The 18,312-nt window shown below is 35.0% G+C and overlaps 2 protein-coding genes and 1 pseudogene across 4 annotated transcripts; all 3 read left to right on the top strand.

Moving 5' to 3' along the window:
- Positions 1-875: 875 nt before the first annotated feature.
- LOC115952611 (probable envelope ADP,ATP carrier protein, chloroplastic) lies at positions 876-5,506 on the top strand. 2 transcript variants are annotated; one of them, XM_031069788.1, is made up of 10 exons: positions 876-1,385; positions 1,775-1,831; positions 2,765-2,827; positions 2,936-2,992; positions 3,078-3,161; positions 3,390-3,458; positions 3,538-3,650; positions 3,746-3,915; positions 4,431-4,509; positions 5,095-5,506. In XM_031069788.1, the coding sequence occupies exons 1-10, from the start codon at positions 1,011-1,013 to the stop codon at positions 5,207-5,209; spliced, it is 1,182 nt and encodes a 393-aa protein (XP_030925648.1). In that variant the 5' UTR covers positions 876-1,010; the 3' UTR covers positions 5,210-5,506. The 2 variants fall into 2 exon arrangements, with proteins under 2 accessions (XP_030925648.1, XP_030925649.1); XM_031069789.1 differs by lacking the exon at positions 4,431-4,509 and having other exon boundaries at positions 5,095-5,490.
- An 87-nt stretch (positions 5,507-5,593) lies between these two features.
- On the top strand, positions 5,594-11,646 carry LOC115952610 (protein root UVB sensitive 5). The gene is made up of 15 exons (XM_031069787.1): positions 5,594-6,451; positions 6,940-6,999; positions 7,577-7,728; positions 7,990-8,090; positions 8,227-8,285; positions 8,498-8,544; positions 8,626-8,704; positions 8,797-8,869; positions 9,078-9,167; positions 9,929-9,988; positions 10,108-10,221; positions 10,451-10,511; positions 10,602-10,720; positions 10,826-10,918; positions 10,986-11,646. Exons 1-15 carry the CDS (start codon positions 6,285-6,287, stop codon positions 11,214-11,216), a joined length of 1,506 nt encoding a protein of 501 aa, XP_030925647.1. The 5' UTR covers positions 5,594-6,284; the 3' UTR covers positions 11,217-11,646.
- A 2,761-nt stretch (positions 11,647-14,407) lies between these two features.
- LOC115951235 lies at positions 14,408-17,467 on the top strand (annotated as a pseudogene). The gene is made up of 4 exons (XR_004083257.1): positions 14,408-14,921; positions 14,999-15,066; positions 15,861-16,705; positions 17,004-17,467. The product of XR_004083257.1 is annotated as a dehydrodolichyl diphosphate synthase 2-like (transcript).
- The last annotated feature ends 845 nt before the right edge of the window (positions 17,468-18,312 follow it).

Below are 18,312 nucleotides of genomic sequence, written 5' to 3' on the forward strand. Positions count from 1 at the left end.
CGGAAACCCACCACCACCACCACCACCAAATACAACAAATACCAATAAGATCAGAGAGAGAAAGGAGATGTTTGATGAAAAACCTAGGACCACTACCACAAACACTCACCACCATCTTCACCGTCACCAAACCATGAATGGTTGTGGTGACGGAGAGAGAAAGAAGGAAAGTCTATGAGAGAGAGAAAGAGAGAGAATAAAAGTCATAAATAAAAAAGAGAGAAGGGAGAAATTATATAATTAAAAAAAAAAAAAAACAAAACAAAACAAAAAAACACTTATAATGATTCATATATATACAAACTTACCATTCATAGTTGCTAAAACAATTTTCGTAACAGTCAACCGGGTAAACCAAGTTTTAGGTGTGTGTACATTTAAAATAGCAATTTAGGGGTGATTTTACACCCCTAATTGCTAATTCTCTTATAAGGCTATTATGGTAATGCTCCAAATAATAAAGTCACACTGTTATAATTTAAAATTACAACCTTACTCAATATCTTTTTATTGGAGGTAAATTTTGATAAATTTGTCATTAGATTACAACTTCTTCTTATATCTTCCGTACTTGTAAATTTCTAGAAAATTAAATATCAATAGTTATGTTATCAATAAATTATTTAAATTACAAATTTTTGTAATTTAAAATTATGCATAAAATATAAACTTTAAATCATATAGTAAATAATATCTAATTGACATAAAATTCGATAGGTATATTGAGAGTGTAATAAACATACAATTCAACAATTAAATTTTCAAAATATATAATAATATTTATTTTTTTGAATAAGTTTATAAGTTAAAGTCACAACCAATAATTAATCTCTAATCATTTTTTTTACTAAAATAAATAAATAAAGACTCATTTCTTTACATTTCTTCCTCTGTCAGTCCCTCTCTCTCTTTCTCGCTCTCTGCAACTACCTCACTGCCTTATCTCTTTTCCGTTTCTGCCCGTACCGAACTTTTCAAAATTTCCATTCACAAAAACAAAACACAAAACCATGAGAGAAGAGAGAGCCATATTGGTTTGCCGGAACATCCCAAACCTCAAAACCTCAGACTCCAACTGCGGTCTCATTGACACCTCCTCGGACCACCAAAAACCGCTCTGGAAGGCCACGTGTCTCACCTACACAACTAACAACAGACTTGCTGACGGTGCCACTGCCAATGGCAATCGTTGTAATTTCGCCTGCCTTTCAGTGGCAGAAAAGAGAAAAGAGTTCGACCCGACTCCGGCTCAGCTCCTCAAACACCCGCTGGCTTTAGCCGCTTACGTCCCCAAAGATGCCGCGCTTTTCGGCGCCGGCGCCATAGCTGGCGCAGCCGCCAAGACCTTCACGGCTCCGCTTGAACGTATCAAGCTCCTTATGCAGGTAAGGTTTGTCACATTTTTTTTTTATTTTCTTTGTAATTCAATTTTGTACAAAATTTGTTGTACAGTAAAAGATTCTTTGTACTCTAGTTAGTTACAATTGTAGTTAAAGATATTGTAACTGTAGATTTTTTTTTTTTTTAATTTCCTATTAATGAAAAGATGGAATTACTGTTCATTTATAAGGTTTGTGCTTTGACTGTGTTGTTGTGTTCTTGCTGTATAGTTTGCTTTGAATTTCTAGGTAAGATTAAAATTTATGGGGCAAAGAGAATTATGGATTAATGGTATATATTGGTGAGTGTTGTAATTGTCCAAATGGGATTTGAATTTCTAGTTCAATTGGGGTTTTTCTTTAGTTCTTTGAAATGAATTGTGACATTGTTGCAGACACATGGCGTGCGGGTCGGGCAGCAAAGTGCTAAGAAGGCGATTGGTTTCATCGAGGTATGTTTCGTGGTTCGTAAGACTAATAATTGGCATTAGATGAAATGTAGATTTTGGCTATGATTAATCGTAGAAGAATATAGACCTAGGGTGCTATTAATGCGTTTTCGGCCTATTTATACTCATTTCATCTACCATGATGCCTGTAGGATTCATGGGACACAATGGCATAACTATTTTCTGTGCTGGTTTTGTTTCCACGGGTTGGCTTGCAATGTTATTTAAGGATAGATGTATATTTTGATGTTGCTAAATATTTTTCTGATTATAGTGAAAATTAATAATCTTAAGCGTCAGCTTTTAAACTCTATCAGAACATGAGAGGGACTAGATTTGTGCTAGAAAGCTTTCAACCAACATAAAAAATGAAAAAGAAGAAGCAAAATTTGCATGAATGATGAACTGTATAAATATTTGGTAAATGCTAGTATGTGCTGAAGAAATATCTGCACTCTACAGATGGTTGAATGGAGAAACTAAGTTTCCATGGCCAACCCCATGTACGTAGGTGGGATATAGGAGATTGCTGTTTCTGTTCTTGTTTCTTGCTATATGTTTTTGTTCTAACAATATGAGCATAGTAGAATTCACGAGACTTGTTGGATCTGCTAGCCATTTGCTAAATACTCAATACACAATGGATCCTTCGTTTCTCTCTCTCATATTATTCCCTTAAACAAGAGAGAGATTGTTATGAGGGAGAAATGTCATATTATTATGCATAGGACATGGGAGCTTTTGTGATGACAGTAGCAACTATGAAAGAGAAAATTAATTATAATTGAAAGCGTGAAAGAACACTATGTGACTAATAAATTGGTTCAGTTATGAATCTGTTACCTTCTATTCTTTTAGTTGTATCATATCGATCCTATCAACAACAAAAAATTTGTATCACATCAATGACGGTGTCTACATGGACATAAAGTGCAGGCCATAACATTAATTGGGAAGGAAGAAGGGATCAGAGGATACTGGAAAGGCAACCTCCCTCAGGTTTAATAGTGTGTTCATTCAGTAGTTTAGATTTTTTTATTCCTCAAGCTATTTCGACAAGACTTTGTTGAGCTACATTTCGTTTAGAACTTCTTTTAAAATTTTCAGGTGATACGGGTCATACCTTACAGTGCTGTCCAGCTTTTTGCTTACGAAACTTACAAGGTTAATCAAAAACTATCTTGAAGCAAATCTTAACACAATATTTTACATATTTCCTGAACTAAATGTTCTACATTTGAACTTGCAGAAACTTTTTAGGGGAGTGGATGGTGAGCTCTCTGTTATTGGAAGACTTGCAGCAGGTGCTTGTGCTGGCATGACATCCACTTTTGTAAGTAATGCAGTAGTTTTAACAGATTGTTACCTGTTGGCGTTCAATTGGGTTGTAGGAAGTGTATTGTTTTTGTGCTCTTGAGATTTAGTAAATCCTTGTTCTTTCACTCTGCTTCATGGCCATTTATCTCTATTTTCTAATTTCCTTCTCTCTTTTTTTTTTCCCTCCTTTCTACACATTCTATAACTCTATATATGCATTTCAAGGCCTCTTGTCTCTATGTAGATAACATACCCTTTAGATGTCTTGAGGCTACGCATGGCAGTTGAACCAGGGTATCGAGCCATGTCTGAGGTACAATTGGCCTTCTTGTCCTATGTATGACAAGATGACATTTTAATTTGAAGTTGAATATCAAATGTGTTGTTTGCAGGTTGCACTAACCATGCTGAGAGAGGAAGGATTTGCCTCATTTTACTATGGTCTTGGACCTTCCCTTCTTGGAATAGCTCCTTATATTGCTGTGAACTTTTGCATTTTTGACTTGTGAGTCCACTAATGTTGTATATTGAGAGAGCATGTTGAAGGAGAATACAGTGGAATGTTGTATGTTAAACATTGATATCTTGTGTGGATACTAGGGTGAAGAAGTCTTTGCCAGAAAAATATCAAAAGAGGACCGAAGCATCTCTACTAACTGCTGTGATGTCAGCGTCTCTTGCCACACTCACGTGCTATCCCTTGGACACTGTGAGAAGACAGATGCAAATGAAGGGTTCACCATACAATACTGTTCTGGATGCCTTTCCAGGTAAGTTGTTATCACTATGCTCACCAACAAAAGAATGATATGACCTGATATGTATCAGCATTAGACATCAATAGGTGTGATACACAGGAAGCTCTAAAGAAGTGGTATATGTGATCGGTTTTTTTTGTTATTTGTATAATTATTAATTGTTCTTTTTTACTTGTTGCAAGAGATATAAACTTTTTTATTAGTGTAGATAATTTATTTTATGTTTGAATTTACCATCCACACTTTTTCTAGGGAAGGGTACGAGATACTTCTGTCATAAATCCAGAAAGACTTAATATTACCCCCCTTTCTTAGGAGAAAATGGCCAATCTGAGAGATAGATAGAGATTTATGTTGCACCTATCTTGTGTTAGAATTTAAAGGTTTAATTCAGTTGTTGATATTTGCAAAGCCTACAATGATTTCTCAAACATGAAGTCACACGTGTTTGTGTTAAAGTTAAACTTTGAATCTATCATCATTTTTCAAGATCAAGATCGTTGTATCTGAGAATATTTTTAATGCAGGAATTGTGGCACGTGATGGAATAATAGGCTTGTACCGGGGTTTTCTCCCAAATGCATTAAAAACCTTACCAAGTAGCAGGTTCATATTATTAGCAGTTCTATTTTATCTACTATGTAGCCTTCAATTTAGTTCCTGTATTGGTCGGTCAGTACAGCTGTAAATTTCTTTGGCTGATTTTTGGTGAAGCTAAAATTAACTTAAGCTTTGTTTTGAAGAGCTTCCATAAAATTAACATTTTATAGAATACCAAGTGCACTTCTGGTCTTCCCATAAAACTGCAATCATTTTGCTGTGTTTCTTAGGGCTTAGCTAGGGGATGCCAAAAGTTAGCTTCACTCTCATATCTCTTTACCATGGTTTGTCCATTTTTTCCAGTGCTGTTTTTGTACAACGGGTAACTATATTTGTTGGATTTCACTTGTACAATTTACCATCATTTTTCCTCATTATTCAATGCTAGAGATGAAATCTCTCCCCTCCCTTTTAGAAAAAAAAAACAAAAAAACAAAATGGTCAAAGTTCCCTGGTATTGAAGCTGTTCAGATTATTGGATCTTTGCTTATAAAAATTCTAAGCAGAATTGATTCTTATCTTTAGTTTCTACTTCTATTGTCATTGCCCCAACACTTATTACATATTCTTTTCATTTTTTTCCTGCTGCAGCATTAGGCTTACTACCTTTGACATTGTTAAACGTCTGATTGCTGCCAGTGAGAAAGAGTTTCAGAGAATTGTGGAGGAAAATCACAGGAAGCACAGCGAGAATGGCAGTAATTGAACAAGCCTGGGGTTTTGATGTCATTATGTTGTTTCTAACCATTATTCTCCTACCCATTTTTCTTGTGGAGATCATGTACCCATAGAAAGAAGCCACCATTATTTTTGGGAATTGTGTGTTTGCCAAAAAGTTCCTGTTTAGAGTATCAAAAAATTTTGAAATGTAAGAATCCTGGGGTTGTAATTTTTGTGGTAGTTAGGGTGCCAATTTTTTGTGGAATTCATATTCCACCAAATTACCTCTTGTGTTGATTATGTTTAGTCAAAAGCTTCTTGAGCTTCCATTGATTCCTTTGTTTCCAGGGGCTTTTTATTTTGCCTTGAATTTTTCTCATTTCTGCATTTCCGGTAATACATATCACTGAAGATAACTGCTATTTGGTGCATGAGCATGACATGGCACCACATAAGGTGAAAATACCTCTGGGTTATCAGGTTGAACTGTATTCGTCCTAGTTAGCGGATGACTCATCACATAGCCAACTCAGCCCTTTTTCTTCTTCTTTAATATTGGGATTATTTTTGTGGGGGCTAAGTTAACGAAGGAGATGAGCAGAAGAAACTTATTATAGATGCTAGTCTCAAACCCACCTTAAAACTTAAAACTTAAAACAACAATACTAACCTATGCACTTAACTGGAATATATAAATTGATAAATATGGTTTTCTGTCAGGGTTCATATAACTCAACTGGCTGGCACCTCCAAATGAGACATCCAAGATTCAAATTAACCCGCCCCAAACATCAAATTAAAAAAATAATAATAATAAAAACAAACAAACTCAACTGTGTAAGACTTTGTTGGGCCTTGGCCCGTCTTCTATTATTGGGCCATGGCCCATGATCAGTCGGGTCTGTAACGATATAATAAGGAGGCCGTACATTTGGGTGGTTACTGAGAAACCACGAGACCAAGGTAGGTAACACCTATGCTAAGCTAAGCTTCTCTCTTTGTTTTTTAGTTTGTTCTTCAAACGTTGGAACTGTTTCTGTCTGTGGATTGTGTAAAGCTAAGCAGTAACAGAAAATCAAAAACCTCTAAAAACTCACTTAAGCTCAAATCAAACTCTAACAATGTCTTGCACTCTGCGACTCTCGTTTCCAACGCTTGCTTTTGAATCTTCTAGAAAGACTAGGAGTAATGGGAGAGCAACACCAACACAAACTCCTCGCCATTTTCATATTCTGTGCTTAGCTTCGCAACCCAAACTTGAAGAAGGAGAAGACGCTGACCATGTCAGGTACCAACTAAATGATTCCACCATGCCCTTTTGTTTATTACTTTGTGGCAAATACATCTGACATGGTATGTTTTTGTAAAATTAGAGATATTACTTCAAGTATGAAAATGGTTGTGTTAGGTTCTGAAAGTGAAATATTTTGAATAAAAGCTTAGCTCAAATAAGCCAAGATAGGCCAATTTTTTATTTCATTGAAGTGCTTCTGATTATGCCTAAGTATAAACCGGACATGTTGAGACAATGAATATAATTTTGGATAGATACTGTTCTTGATACAAAAATTTTCACAACATCACTTTCTAAATTTTGTGTCTATAGACTCATTGTTTTGGAGATGATAAAATGATGGAGAAGAATACATTCAACTAACCCCAATTTTTTGTCTATCGAGGATTTATAGCCGATATTGAAGTTTTGGTGGCTGAGACTAAGGCTGCATTTCCACAATTTTGATTTGAAAATTTGACATGATTTTCATTTTCTTTTAGGGGTCAAGGCCAGCCGCAGGTGATATTGGTGGAGAGATATGGCAATGGGACCACTAAGAGGTCTTTACTTACCACATTTCTTCCCTTTTTTAATTCCCGTATCATCACTGTAATTAGTTTGTAAGTTTTAAACTTTGTAGATTGTTCTAGCTTACCAAGGATTACTAATGGTCATTTACATTTCAAGTTTATGTAGTGTAATTGATAATAAAGAAAAAAAAATATATGGAGCATAATAATAGAAATGAAAATGAATTTCATTATGAAATGCTCTACTTTAGATCATTCTTGGATGATGTGGTGAGCCATTTCTTTTGAAATTTAGTGATTAGAAAGCAAATTGTGATATTGCAGAATTGGGCATATGTTTGCAACCCAACATGGACATTGATTTCCTCCATTTGAAGTGAAATGGAGAGTCCATTTCACAGTTAAGATATTATTTCTTGTATCTACTAGTACATATGGTGCTATGTCATTTAAAATTTAAAATTACGTGAAACTTGGTACACCTTTAGGTTTGTATTTAATCTAAACCATGAAATTACTCCAATTGAAATGGAAAGGATCCTAGTGCACCCAACATAGGTTTAGGCTGTGACTTTTTTTTTCTCATGAACCTTGACATATCAAGCAGGTACTTTTTAGATGAAGAGTCACAATTACAGACTTTCCTTGAGGAGGATAGTTTGGTAACTAATGGGTTCCAGGACTTGCATGCCTCTGACACTGGATTATTGTGGCTTCCAGACACTGTTAAAGATTTTATCTTACCTGCAGGATTCCCAGGTGATAAACATCAGTTTTTATTCTCTCTCTCTCTTCCAGATTTAATGATTTTTCTCATGAGTTATCTATTTGTTAACTCATCACAGCAGGTGCCCTCACTTCTTACATTTTACTGTAAAATACTGAGACTATATATAGACAACCAATAGATTAATGCCAGATTTTGAGTTAAGAGATTTTATTTTTAGTAATCAAGTGGAGTGATGGACTTTTGCGTGATTCACAATAACACCTGCTTTCTGTTCTCCATGAATCATGCAGGATCTGTGTCAGATGATTACTTTCAGTACATGTTGTTACAGTTCCCTACCAATGTTACAGCCTGGATCTGCCACGCATTAGTCACGTCAAGTCTTCTTAAGGCATGTTAATCTAACTCAAGCCAGTACATTTGGTTGGGTATGTTTATTAGGAAGAGAAAAAGAGTTTGGTTTGGCTGAAATGATGTTTAAATTTTTAGAATATTTCATTTAGTTTTGCTTTTGCCCTTCCTTGCAGGCTGTTGGTGTTGGCTCTTTCTCAGGAACTACTGCTGCTGCTTCTGCTGCTGCCATCAGGTTAATTTCTCTTTTATTAATCTTGTGTATATTTTTATTATACTTTGTGAAAGTTTTGTATTTGTACTTATCTAGTGAAAATATGCGTTTTTAAACATATATATCTGTTTCTGTTTCTGTGTATGACTGTATGCCTTCCTATGTAGGCAATTTTTCTTTATCAAACTGGTCTTTTATTGGATTGAACTTAAGTTATGTGACTATTTGTGCAGATGGGTGTCAAAGGATGGCCTTGGAGCTGTGGGACGCTTATTGATTGGTCTGGCAATAGTAAAGATAGCTAGAAGGAAGAGAAGTTTTTGTGCTGGATTTTATCAGTGACTCTCACTGTCTTTTCCAGGTGGGTGGTTTGGAAATCTTTTTGATGATGATCCAAAGCAATGGCGCATGTATGCAGACTTCATTGGCAGTGCAGGAAGGTCTTTGTAACAAGCTTTCTTTTAGATGTAGGATAAATCAATTTTAGATTAGATTTAATATAGATCATTAAATTTATTAATTTATCATGCAGCATCTTCGATCTAAGTACCGCACTGTATCCTGCCTATTTTTTACCATTGGCATCTCTTGGAAATCTTGCAAAGGTATCTCCCTTCGGTGTTATATAGGCTTCACTTGATTATTTTGATAATATACTGAACTCAAGTACATAATATTCTTCTGCAATCAATTCTGTTTCTTTCACTGTTTTTCAGTAACACATTATGGCTATTGTAGATGTAGAAGTGCACCATAAGTATGTGCTAAGTGATTAGACTTATACTGATTTACTTGAGATTGAAACTTAAACAGGCTGTAGCAAGAGGACTAAAAGATCCTTCAAACCGTGTGATTCAAAACCATTTTGCAATCTCAGGAAATCTGGGAGAGGTTTCAGCCAAGGTATGCTTTTGTAATGTCCTTAATCGACTAAACTCAAAAAGAGAAACCCCAATTATTTGGGCGACTCCCCTCTATGGATAGTCATCAACTAGGGAACCATATGGTCCATCAATATTTTTAATGACAGTTCCTAGCATGCAAAGCAAAGTTCTTGTCAATATCCAAGCTACTATAGACCTGTTCTAGAACTATGAAGTATTTAGTTCGGAAACATTAGAATGTTGCATAGCAATTGAGGTTTTAAATCCAATTTTCCCTACTCCTATGATGTTAATTGACAAATAAAAGCAATTGAACTGTCATTATTCCAATGAGTAACTGCAGCCAATAGTTGTCTCTTTATGTATTTTTCACTCAAGCAATATACGCTTGACATTTGGAGTTGGTATAATCTGTTCCATATTTAATTATATCAATGTAACTTGACTGAAATTCTTTTTTGATGGGTTGACTGAAATTCTTTATTAGTAAGAAATTTGCTTCTAATTGTTTATTACTAAAACAAAGTTCATGTTTTCAATTGACTTTTACTTAGTTTTTGTTTGTGGGAGAAAATTATAAGCCATCTATTGATATAGAAATTTTTTTTTTACATTTTCTTGTTAATATTACTTTCTCAATGCTATATCAATGCACATTATTAGAGGAATGATATCCCCTTTGGTTTGGACTGTAACTAAGAAGTCCCACTTTGTATAAATGTATAAGTTCTGAAGCAAAAGAGAATGTTTTCCAGTTGATTGATTAATTAATTGATTTAGGAGGAAGTTTGGGAAGTAGCAGCTCAGCTTCTTGGCCTTGCTCTGGGAATACTGATCCTGGTATGTTATGTAGTTTCAAAATGATGTTTGTATATTCACTTGATGGTGATGTGAATTACAAGAAACCAAAAGACTTCTTGATTTGTTGCATTTAATTGACTTTAGAATCATGAATGCAGGAGACACCTGGCCTTGTCAAAGCATATCCAGTGTTGGTATTGACATGGATGAGCATGCGGCTTCTGCACCTTTGGTTACGTTATCAATCACTTTCAGTTCTACAATTTGACACAGTAAGAATGTGATGTATCAGTTCCTAATCTAACTGTAGAATAGAGGCTTATATTGGAGGTTTCTAGGCATGCTAAATGGGATTGAGTTTTGACATTTTGCATTCTACTTGTTTCATTTTTTTTTTTTTTAAATTGGCTGTTATACAAACATACTCTTGGGTAACAAATAGAAATCAGAAGCTCCATTTTGATTCATTGGTGGACTATTTTCTCTGTTTTACTTTGACAGATAAATCTCAAGCGTGCTCGTATGCTGGTAAAATCACATGTTTTACATGCTACTGTTCCAGGTAAAAGTTACACACTCTTTAGTCCTTTGCTCATCGAATAAATTATTTTGTTTACAAAAATGAACCATCTTTTTGATAAGTTGATTTCAGGATGTGTTGCATGCAACAGGGAAGAAAAAATTTTATCATGGCAAAGATTCATGAAGCCACAGATTACATTCGGTGTATCCTTGGAGGAGATGGTTGTTGGAATGAAATCTATTTCCACGGTATTGCATTGATTATTGTGCTGCTATCTTTTGTTACAGTTTAAAGTAGCTGTCTAGAGCAGTAAAGCAGTTATTTTTATTATTTATCTATTTATTTTGAAACAGGTGAAGGCCCTCTTAAAACTATATGCAAATGAACAATATATTCTTTTCGTAAACCAACAGCATGGAGACTTGGAGGTCTTTGTCTCATTCAAGGTAAGCACGTAAATTATTTGTCAGGATATAGGGCCCAGCTGAGTTCAAACTCATGATTTTACTGCAGGTTGGAGCTACAAGCATGTCTGTCTTGCGTAGTGTCTGGCAGACTTATTGGCTACATGAGAACTGGGACAATTCCAATAATGTCTTCCATCAGCTTGCACAAAGCATATTGCAGATGGAAGATAGATTTGAGGATTTCATCGAACAGCTAAATAGAGCTGGATGGGATATGCATCAAATAAATTTGAGGGTCCCCAAGGACATCACCATTGATGATTCAGGTCCTGTTTGATTGTTCAGGTATCAGTGATCTGTCTTCCTTGTTGGGGGTGGGTGATCCTGAGCTTCTTTATGCTCTCATAATGTGGGTTATCACTCTCTTAGCCAAAACAGACATGCCGATGCCATGCATCACACTACCTTATCTAGTTCCTTGCACCCATTCTATCCAAAAATAAATGGGATGGCTTTGGGAGCCATTAGGCTAGAAAGACACTTTGACTTGAATGACTGGCTGCCATGCTTTGCGGTTCTGTCCTAGGAGGGGTAATTCAGATGGACTCGAGGTTTTGTTAATGTAAACGAATATTTTTCGGCTTGTTCAAAGTTTTGAAGAGATCTATGGACCACAATTTTGGATCCTTTTTATTTATTTCTTCTTTTGATTTTATTGTACTTCAACTTAATTGCTATCAAATATTATATGCATTGTCTTTCTCATATATATGTAGGATCAACATATGCAGATTTCTCACATATGTGATGGGACACTATGTACATCCATTGCACAAGAAAATTTCTGTTCCCATAGACTTTGCATGATCTGCCCCATGTGTGGAATTAGGAGAATTTTTGGAATGAAATTTTGCTTTCAGTTGGGAAAACCAAATAGTATGCTTGCTGGTTGATATGCGTAAAAATGTTGCAGTTGAAGACAATGCAACCTTGTGTGTCAGTGTATATTTTATGAACTCACTAATATAGAGCGCTAGAAGATGAGATGGGCTTGTATCATCCATGTCCTGGTCAATCTAAGTGAATGTTTGGAACTTTTAGGTAACTTTATTTTTACCATCAATTGTTGGGCAAAAGTCAGTAACTCGGGTTAGCAAGTGGTGGAGGAGTTATCATTTATCAGGGACCACAGAGTTATACAGATTATGGGTTTTACCCAAGTCATAGGTGTAGCTACTAGTGTTGAAGCGGAGCTTTGGGTTGGAATGGTTGCACGATGTGCACAAATCTCAATTTATTGGCGGTAGAAATTGAGATTGATGCCAGAGTAGTATTTGATTAGGTGATTGAATAATATAGTAACAATTTACATCATGCAACTTTTATCATGGATTGCAAAAACTTCCTCAATCTAATACTGCAGATGAAGATGAAGCATTGCTTCCATGAGACTAATCAATATGCAGATGCCCTTATTAGAAAATGAGTGGATCTTCACCAAGAATTTGTTGTATACTTGTATTTGATAATCTTCTGGTGGATATTTGTATTTTGCTTGATTTATGACAATTTGGAAATGAATTAAGAGAGGTTTGTCCTAACTTTATTTTATCTACTTAATCTATGAAGTTCCTCTATGCACCCAAAAAATAAATAAAAATAGTATTTTTTTTTAGTAAACTATAATACTTATTAGAACACACATGAAAATAATAATATTAGTATTTTAAACCAAATTTATAATACATTATTTAATCAGAAGTATAAACGATCCAGTCCGATTGGATTTTTGCATTTTTTAGGACTTAAAATCCTAGACCAAACCTGACTGGAATGGACAGGCTATCGGTCTCAACTCTCAGCCAGTTCAGTCCCAATTGGTCCTGGTCAGTCCGGTTCGGATTTCAGTCTTGGGCCTACACTGTTAGGCTTATAGCTATTGGGCTTTTGGCAAATAATTTTGGGTAACTAAATGATTCAACAAGCCCAAGTTCAATTTTGGGTTGTTTTTTCATTTTCTTCTCAGCCAAAAAGGGGAATAATAGTCCAATGTAATCAACCATTCACTATGCAATATGCAGAACACTCACAATCATAGTAAAGCTGATATTTACAAACTCTATATATATATATATATATATATATCTCTCAAGGTGTTCATGTGTCAATCTCCCTAATATCTATGTCTGAGAATATCACTCTTATTTACTCTATAATTACTTCCAAGCACCCTTCTGGTGGGAAGGTCATTGTTATTTGAAAACATCATTACCCAATATATTTAAACTATTTTGAAATGAATTTTTAAGATTTTCAAACCGATTATACTTATTTGTGTAGTTACTCTTCATCTATTCTAACCAAGTTAGTTTTCAATAGACCTACAAAATATCAAAATAATATATTGATCCATTTATTAAGCATCTAATTTAATTTTTTTACAATTGAAGAAAATAATCAAAGAGATGATGGCACCATGGGGGGACAATGAGAGAGACAGAAAGGGTTAGAGAGTCTGAGTAGTTAGACTGTGAGAGACGGGCAGGGAGACTGAGAGAATGAGAGGTTTTTTTTTTATTTATTTTTTTTATTTCTATAACTTAAATATAAAATATTAAAAATTAGGGTAAAATGCTATTTTGGTTCATAAACTTTATCAAAAGTTTGTTTTTAGTCCCAAAACTTTAAAAAGTTTTTATTTTTTTCATCCTGAAACTTTGTAAGAAATTTTTTTTTTAATAGTTTAGACTATAGAGACAAAAACATGGATGAAAAAGAACTTTTTTTTAAATAGTTTAGAGATGAAAAAAGATATTTTTTTAAGTTTAAAAAAAAAATCTATAATTTATGAATGAAAGAAAAAAATTTCAATAGTTTAGGAATGAAAAACAACATTTTAAAGTTTAGGAATGAAAAACAAACATTTGAAAAAGTTTAGCAGCTAAAATAGAATTTTACTCCTAAAAGATTATATATTACCTACTGTTCAATTCAATTCGGTCCATTCGGTCTAGTTTGGGTCCTTTCAGTCCAGTCCATTCTTTATAAATTAAAAAAAAAAAAATGCTAAAATGCAAAATTAACCCTCTAACTTTTTTCAAATTTCATTTCAGTCTTCTAACTTTGCTTTCGTTCATTTCAGTCCTCTAAGTTTCAGATTTATTTAATTAAGGCATTTCTGTTAACTTTTGTTAAAATTTTTTGAAAAAAAAAAATCTAGCAAATATTTTTCAATCATTAATTGATTTTTTTTAATTTAAAAAATTTGAAAAAAATTTATAAAATTGAAAAAAGTAATCACAACATATAACAAAAATTGATAAAAAAGTCTTAATTAAATAAACTTAAAATTAGAAAATTAAAATGAACAAAAATTAAATTAGATGACTGAAATGAAATCCCCAAGAAAACATTTTATCCAAACAAAAACAAAGAGTACACGCCGTTTCACTCTACCCTCGCGCGCGCGCGCTTTTGAGTTTTGACTAACGACAATAAGATTTAGCCCAAACTAGGAAGTAGGAAGGGCCAGTAAGTAAGTTACAGACTTACAGTTAGAGTTCCATTTCTCACTACCCTAAAACCCTAAAAATTGAAATCTTCCTCCATCACTCACAGTCCTTTACCAATGCTCTTCTCTCTCTCACTCTCACTCTCACCAACCACACTCACCTCCTCACCTCGCTTCAAATTCCACTCATGCCCGCACGTCCTCCCTCCAAAACCACCACCTCCTCGTCTACGCGCCTCCTCACAGGCACACCACGTTATCCTCGAAGACAATGGGAGCTTCGCCGGCGCCGGAGCTGCGGTGGAGGAAAATATTTTACCCGCGGGTCTCCGGACAGAGACAATGCCGAGACACGTGGCTTTGGTCATGGATGGGAACAGGAGGTGGGCCCGCCTCAGGGGCTTGCCGGTCGGGTCGGGTTACTAGGCCGGTGTTCGGTCCCTGCGAGCCATTGTAGAGCTGTGCTGCAAGTTGGGAATTAGAGTTCTCTCTGTTTTCGCTTTCTCTAGTGAAAATTGGTTTCGCCCTCAAGTATGTGTTTTTTTTTTTTTTTTTTTTTTTTTGGTGGTTTGAAATGATTGAAACAGTTATGGTTACTAATGATGCAGGTGGAAGTTGAGTTTTTAATGGAATTATTTGAAAGAGGAATGAGAGATGAAATGGGGAGCTTGTTGAGGTCAGCATTTCAGAAACCATTTCACTTCCTTCAATTGCTACATCTTTTTGACACACATAGTATCATTTTATGATAAAGATTTGGGTTTTTTTTTTCCCCAAAGAATTTAAAGGTGTTTATGTCATATTTTTGTATTAGATGGTTTATTTCTATTGGTATGGTGTATCACATCAGATTTTGTGACAAAATAAATCTTTGTCATGAAATAGACATTCTTCGAATCAAAGCAAAATGGAAAGGATCCTGATCTGTATCCACAGCTTCGGTTTGCATTTGTAAGATGCTATATTTGTATTGAGGGTATTGAATTGAATATTTGGTTATGTGGGACTTGCAGGAATTGAGTGGCATGGATTGGGGAGTGAGTGATTTTGTAAATGGGGTTTGGCTTTCCATTTAGGTAGATGGAAGTTATTATGCACGAGAATAGTGATGTTTCCAAATGTTACCTTTTAGGTCAAGTTAGCAACTTTAGAATGCTGTTATTTCGTATTTTTAACTAAAAGTAAGGGTGGAAATTGATTGAGCTTGATAGGAGTGACAGTACTAGTTGCTTTTAAATTTTCAAAATGGTCTTAGCAAAGCCTAGGAGTGAGAATCCGAGTTCCTAGATCTAGGATTTCACTTTTTGGTTAGAGTATGATTTACTGCGGTTAACATATCGTGTAATGATCTGAATCATACACTGTTTTCATTATATCCGAGTTAAGGTATGTTGTATTATTGACTTGATAGATTACATGGTCTTATATAGTTGACATACATTAATCTTGCTGATTTTTGGCTTGGGACAGGGAAAACATTCGAATTTCTGTGATTGGGGATTCCTCTAAGCTATCAAGATCCCTACAGGAGCTAATAACAAGAACCGAGGAGGCCACCAAGACTAATTGCGGACTCCAACTTATTGTAGCAGTTAGCTACAGTGGGCAGTATGACATTGTTCAAGCCTGCCAGAAGATTGCTGTAAAAGTAAAGGATGGACTAATTGAACCCAATGATATCAATGAGTCTCTTATTGAACAGGAGCTGGAAACAAACTGTACCAAGTTTCCCTATCCTGATCTACTGATACGTACCAGTGGGGAGCTTAGGATTAGCAATTTTTTGTTGTGGCAATTGGCCTACACTGAGTTATTTTTTGCACAATCACTCTGGCCTGATTTTGGAGAAGTTGAGTTTTTAGAGGCTTTAAAAGCATTTCAACAAAGGCAGAGGCGTTATGGTGGAAGAGATTTTTAAGTGATTATGTCTTGAATTCAGTGTTGTTGAAGAGGCAGAAAGAGAAATACGCGAGTGTTGGTGCGATGAAGCAAAATATTTAAGAGTGATAGTTGTTGAAGAGTTCTGATACTGAAAACTGGAAAGTGTGGGTGGACTTTTATGTCCATCGATAAAGCTGAAACTGGAAAGGGCCATCGAATATAGTCTCTGCAGGCCAAATCCTTTTTTGACTTTGATATTGCTTCCAAAGGCACCCCATGCCAAGTTCATTGTTATAAGAACCCCAATTCTTGCTTCTGTTAAAAGTGTGAATCTCTCTTCCGTAACCAGTTTGGCAGTGTAAGAGGTCACTAGGATAACATGGACTAAATCAGCCCGAGTACCTGACCATATTGCATCCTATTAAAGTCTTAAGGTATATATACAGCAACAACAAATCTTTAGTCCAAATATTTTTTTGGGTGAGCCATGGATCTTCAACATATTAGTTAGGATTGACCATATGTATTTTTTTTTCATTGTATTCTATCCAAAGTCCTAAGGTATTTAACTATTTATAATGTTTCATAATGATCCTGTTGCTGCTGCTGTATTTCCTGTTGCCTCATTTGTGTTCAAAGCTGTGCGAAGTTATCATATTTCTTTTGTAGCTTGCTTTGTCACTATAAGTTGTTGTGCCATATATATTTACAGAACCTTTTTGTTCTTTCCAGGTTAGACAATAGTAGATCTGTGGTGTAGATTGAGACTTTTTGGCCTCTGGTGAGTGATCTATGTTTTCATTCTGGATCTTGTTTATTTGTGTATCTATCATAATTTTACAATTGGCCAACGCTAAATTGTTCTTTGCACAATCTCCACACTGTTGAGTATGACAGCTTTTTCATCTGTTTTTTTACAAATTCTATGGCTCTGTTAGAGATTCCCCAATAATGTTCTTGATTTGAGTCTGACTTGAAAACTACTTTTTTGATTTCTGGGGCTAGGGGGTAAGTTTCAGCTGTGGGTCTTGGTTTAAGCCAAAAGGGTCTTTCACGCCATGATTTCTTGTTTTTTGTTGTTTCTTTTCTTTTCTCTCTTTTTACTTTGCTTTCCCCTCTGTTTATTCTTTTCTCTTGATGTAATCCTAGCTAATGTTTTAATAAAACACTTGGTGCAAGGGGCATATGAAATTTAACTTCTAAAATTGAAAGTGACACTGTCTATGAAATACCCTCTTCCAGACCCCACAAAAGTGGTGTAGCTGAGTTGGTGTGTCAAATCGGCAAGTAAATGGTGGTTGCTCTCTCCAATATTACTCACTGTATAGTTTACCTATCTTTTTTTTTTTTTTTTTTCTCTCTCTCTTCTCAATGAGAGGTTGGCATGTCATTATCACCAAACCAATAATTTAAAATCATGGTTCATTGTTCCTCATAATTACCTAATTAAATTACTCCACAGTTTATATGAGCTGCTAGATAAGTTCATTTAGTCGTCTGTGGCGAGAATTCTACATACACATTGAATGAGACTTATTTGTATTTTCATATTCTATTTTAAAAGAGAAACACAAATAATAATAAAGCATTATTTGTTGTCCCCACAACCGGTTTTGCTAGATGAATCATGAACCCAACCACCTAAAGTTATGTTTTTTGGGTAAGTCATAAGTGAGCACCTAAAAGTTTGTCAATATGAGAAATCAGAACAATTATTTTTCAAGACCATGTATTTGAATACGTTCTTATCCTCTTTCTTTAAAAAAAAAAAGTCATGTATACCCCAAAGGTCAACTAATTGCCACAATATGAAAGGCTTAGATTCATGTGGCTCATGTTGGTTGGATCACTTCATAATTACACACAGAGAATCCTCAAATAAAGGTTTTGCCTCACCTAAATACATTATGATTGTGTATAAAATAATCATAACTGCGGATACTATAGTCCCATCTATTCCAAATCTTTTTTCAATCGATAATTATTATATTATATAGTAATCATTTCGTTTAAAAATTTGATGTTAATGGCAATCATTATA

Source organism: Quercus lobata, chromosome 7 (assembly GCF_001633185.2).
Source record: "Quercus lobata isolate SW786 chromosome 7, ValleyOak3.0 Primary Assembly, whole genome shotgun sequence".
NCBI lineage: Eukaryota > Viridiplantae > Streptophyta > Magnoliopsida > Fagales > Fagaceae > Quercus > Quercus lobata.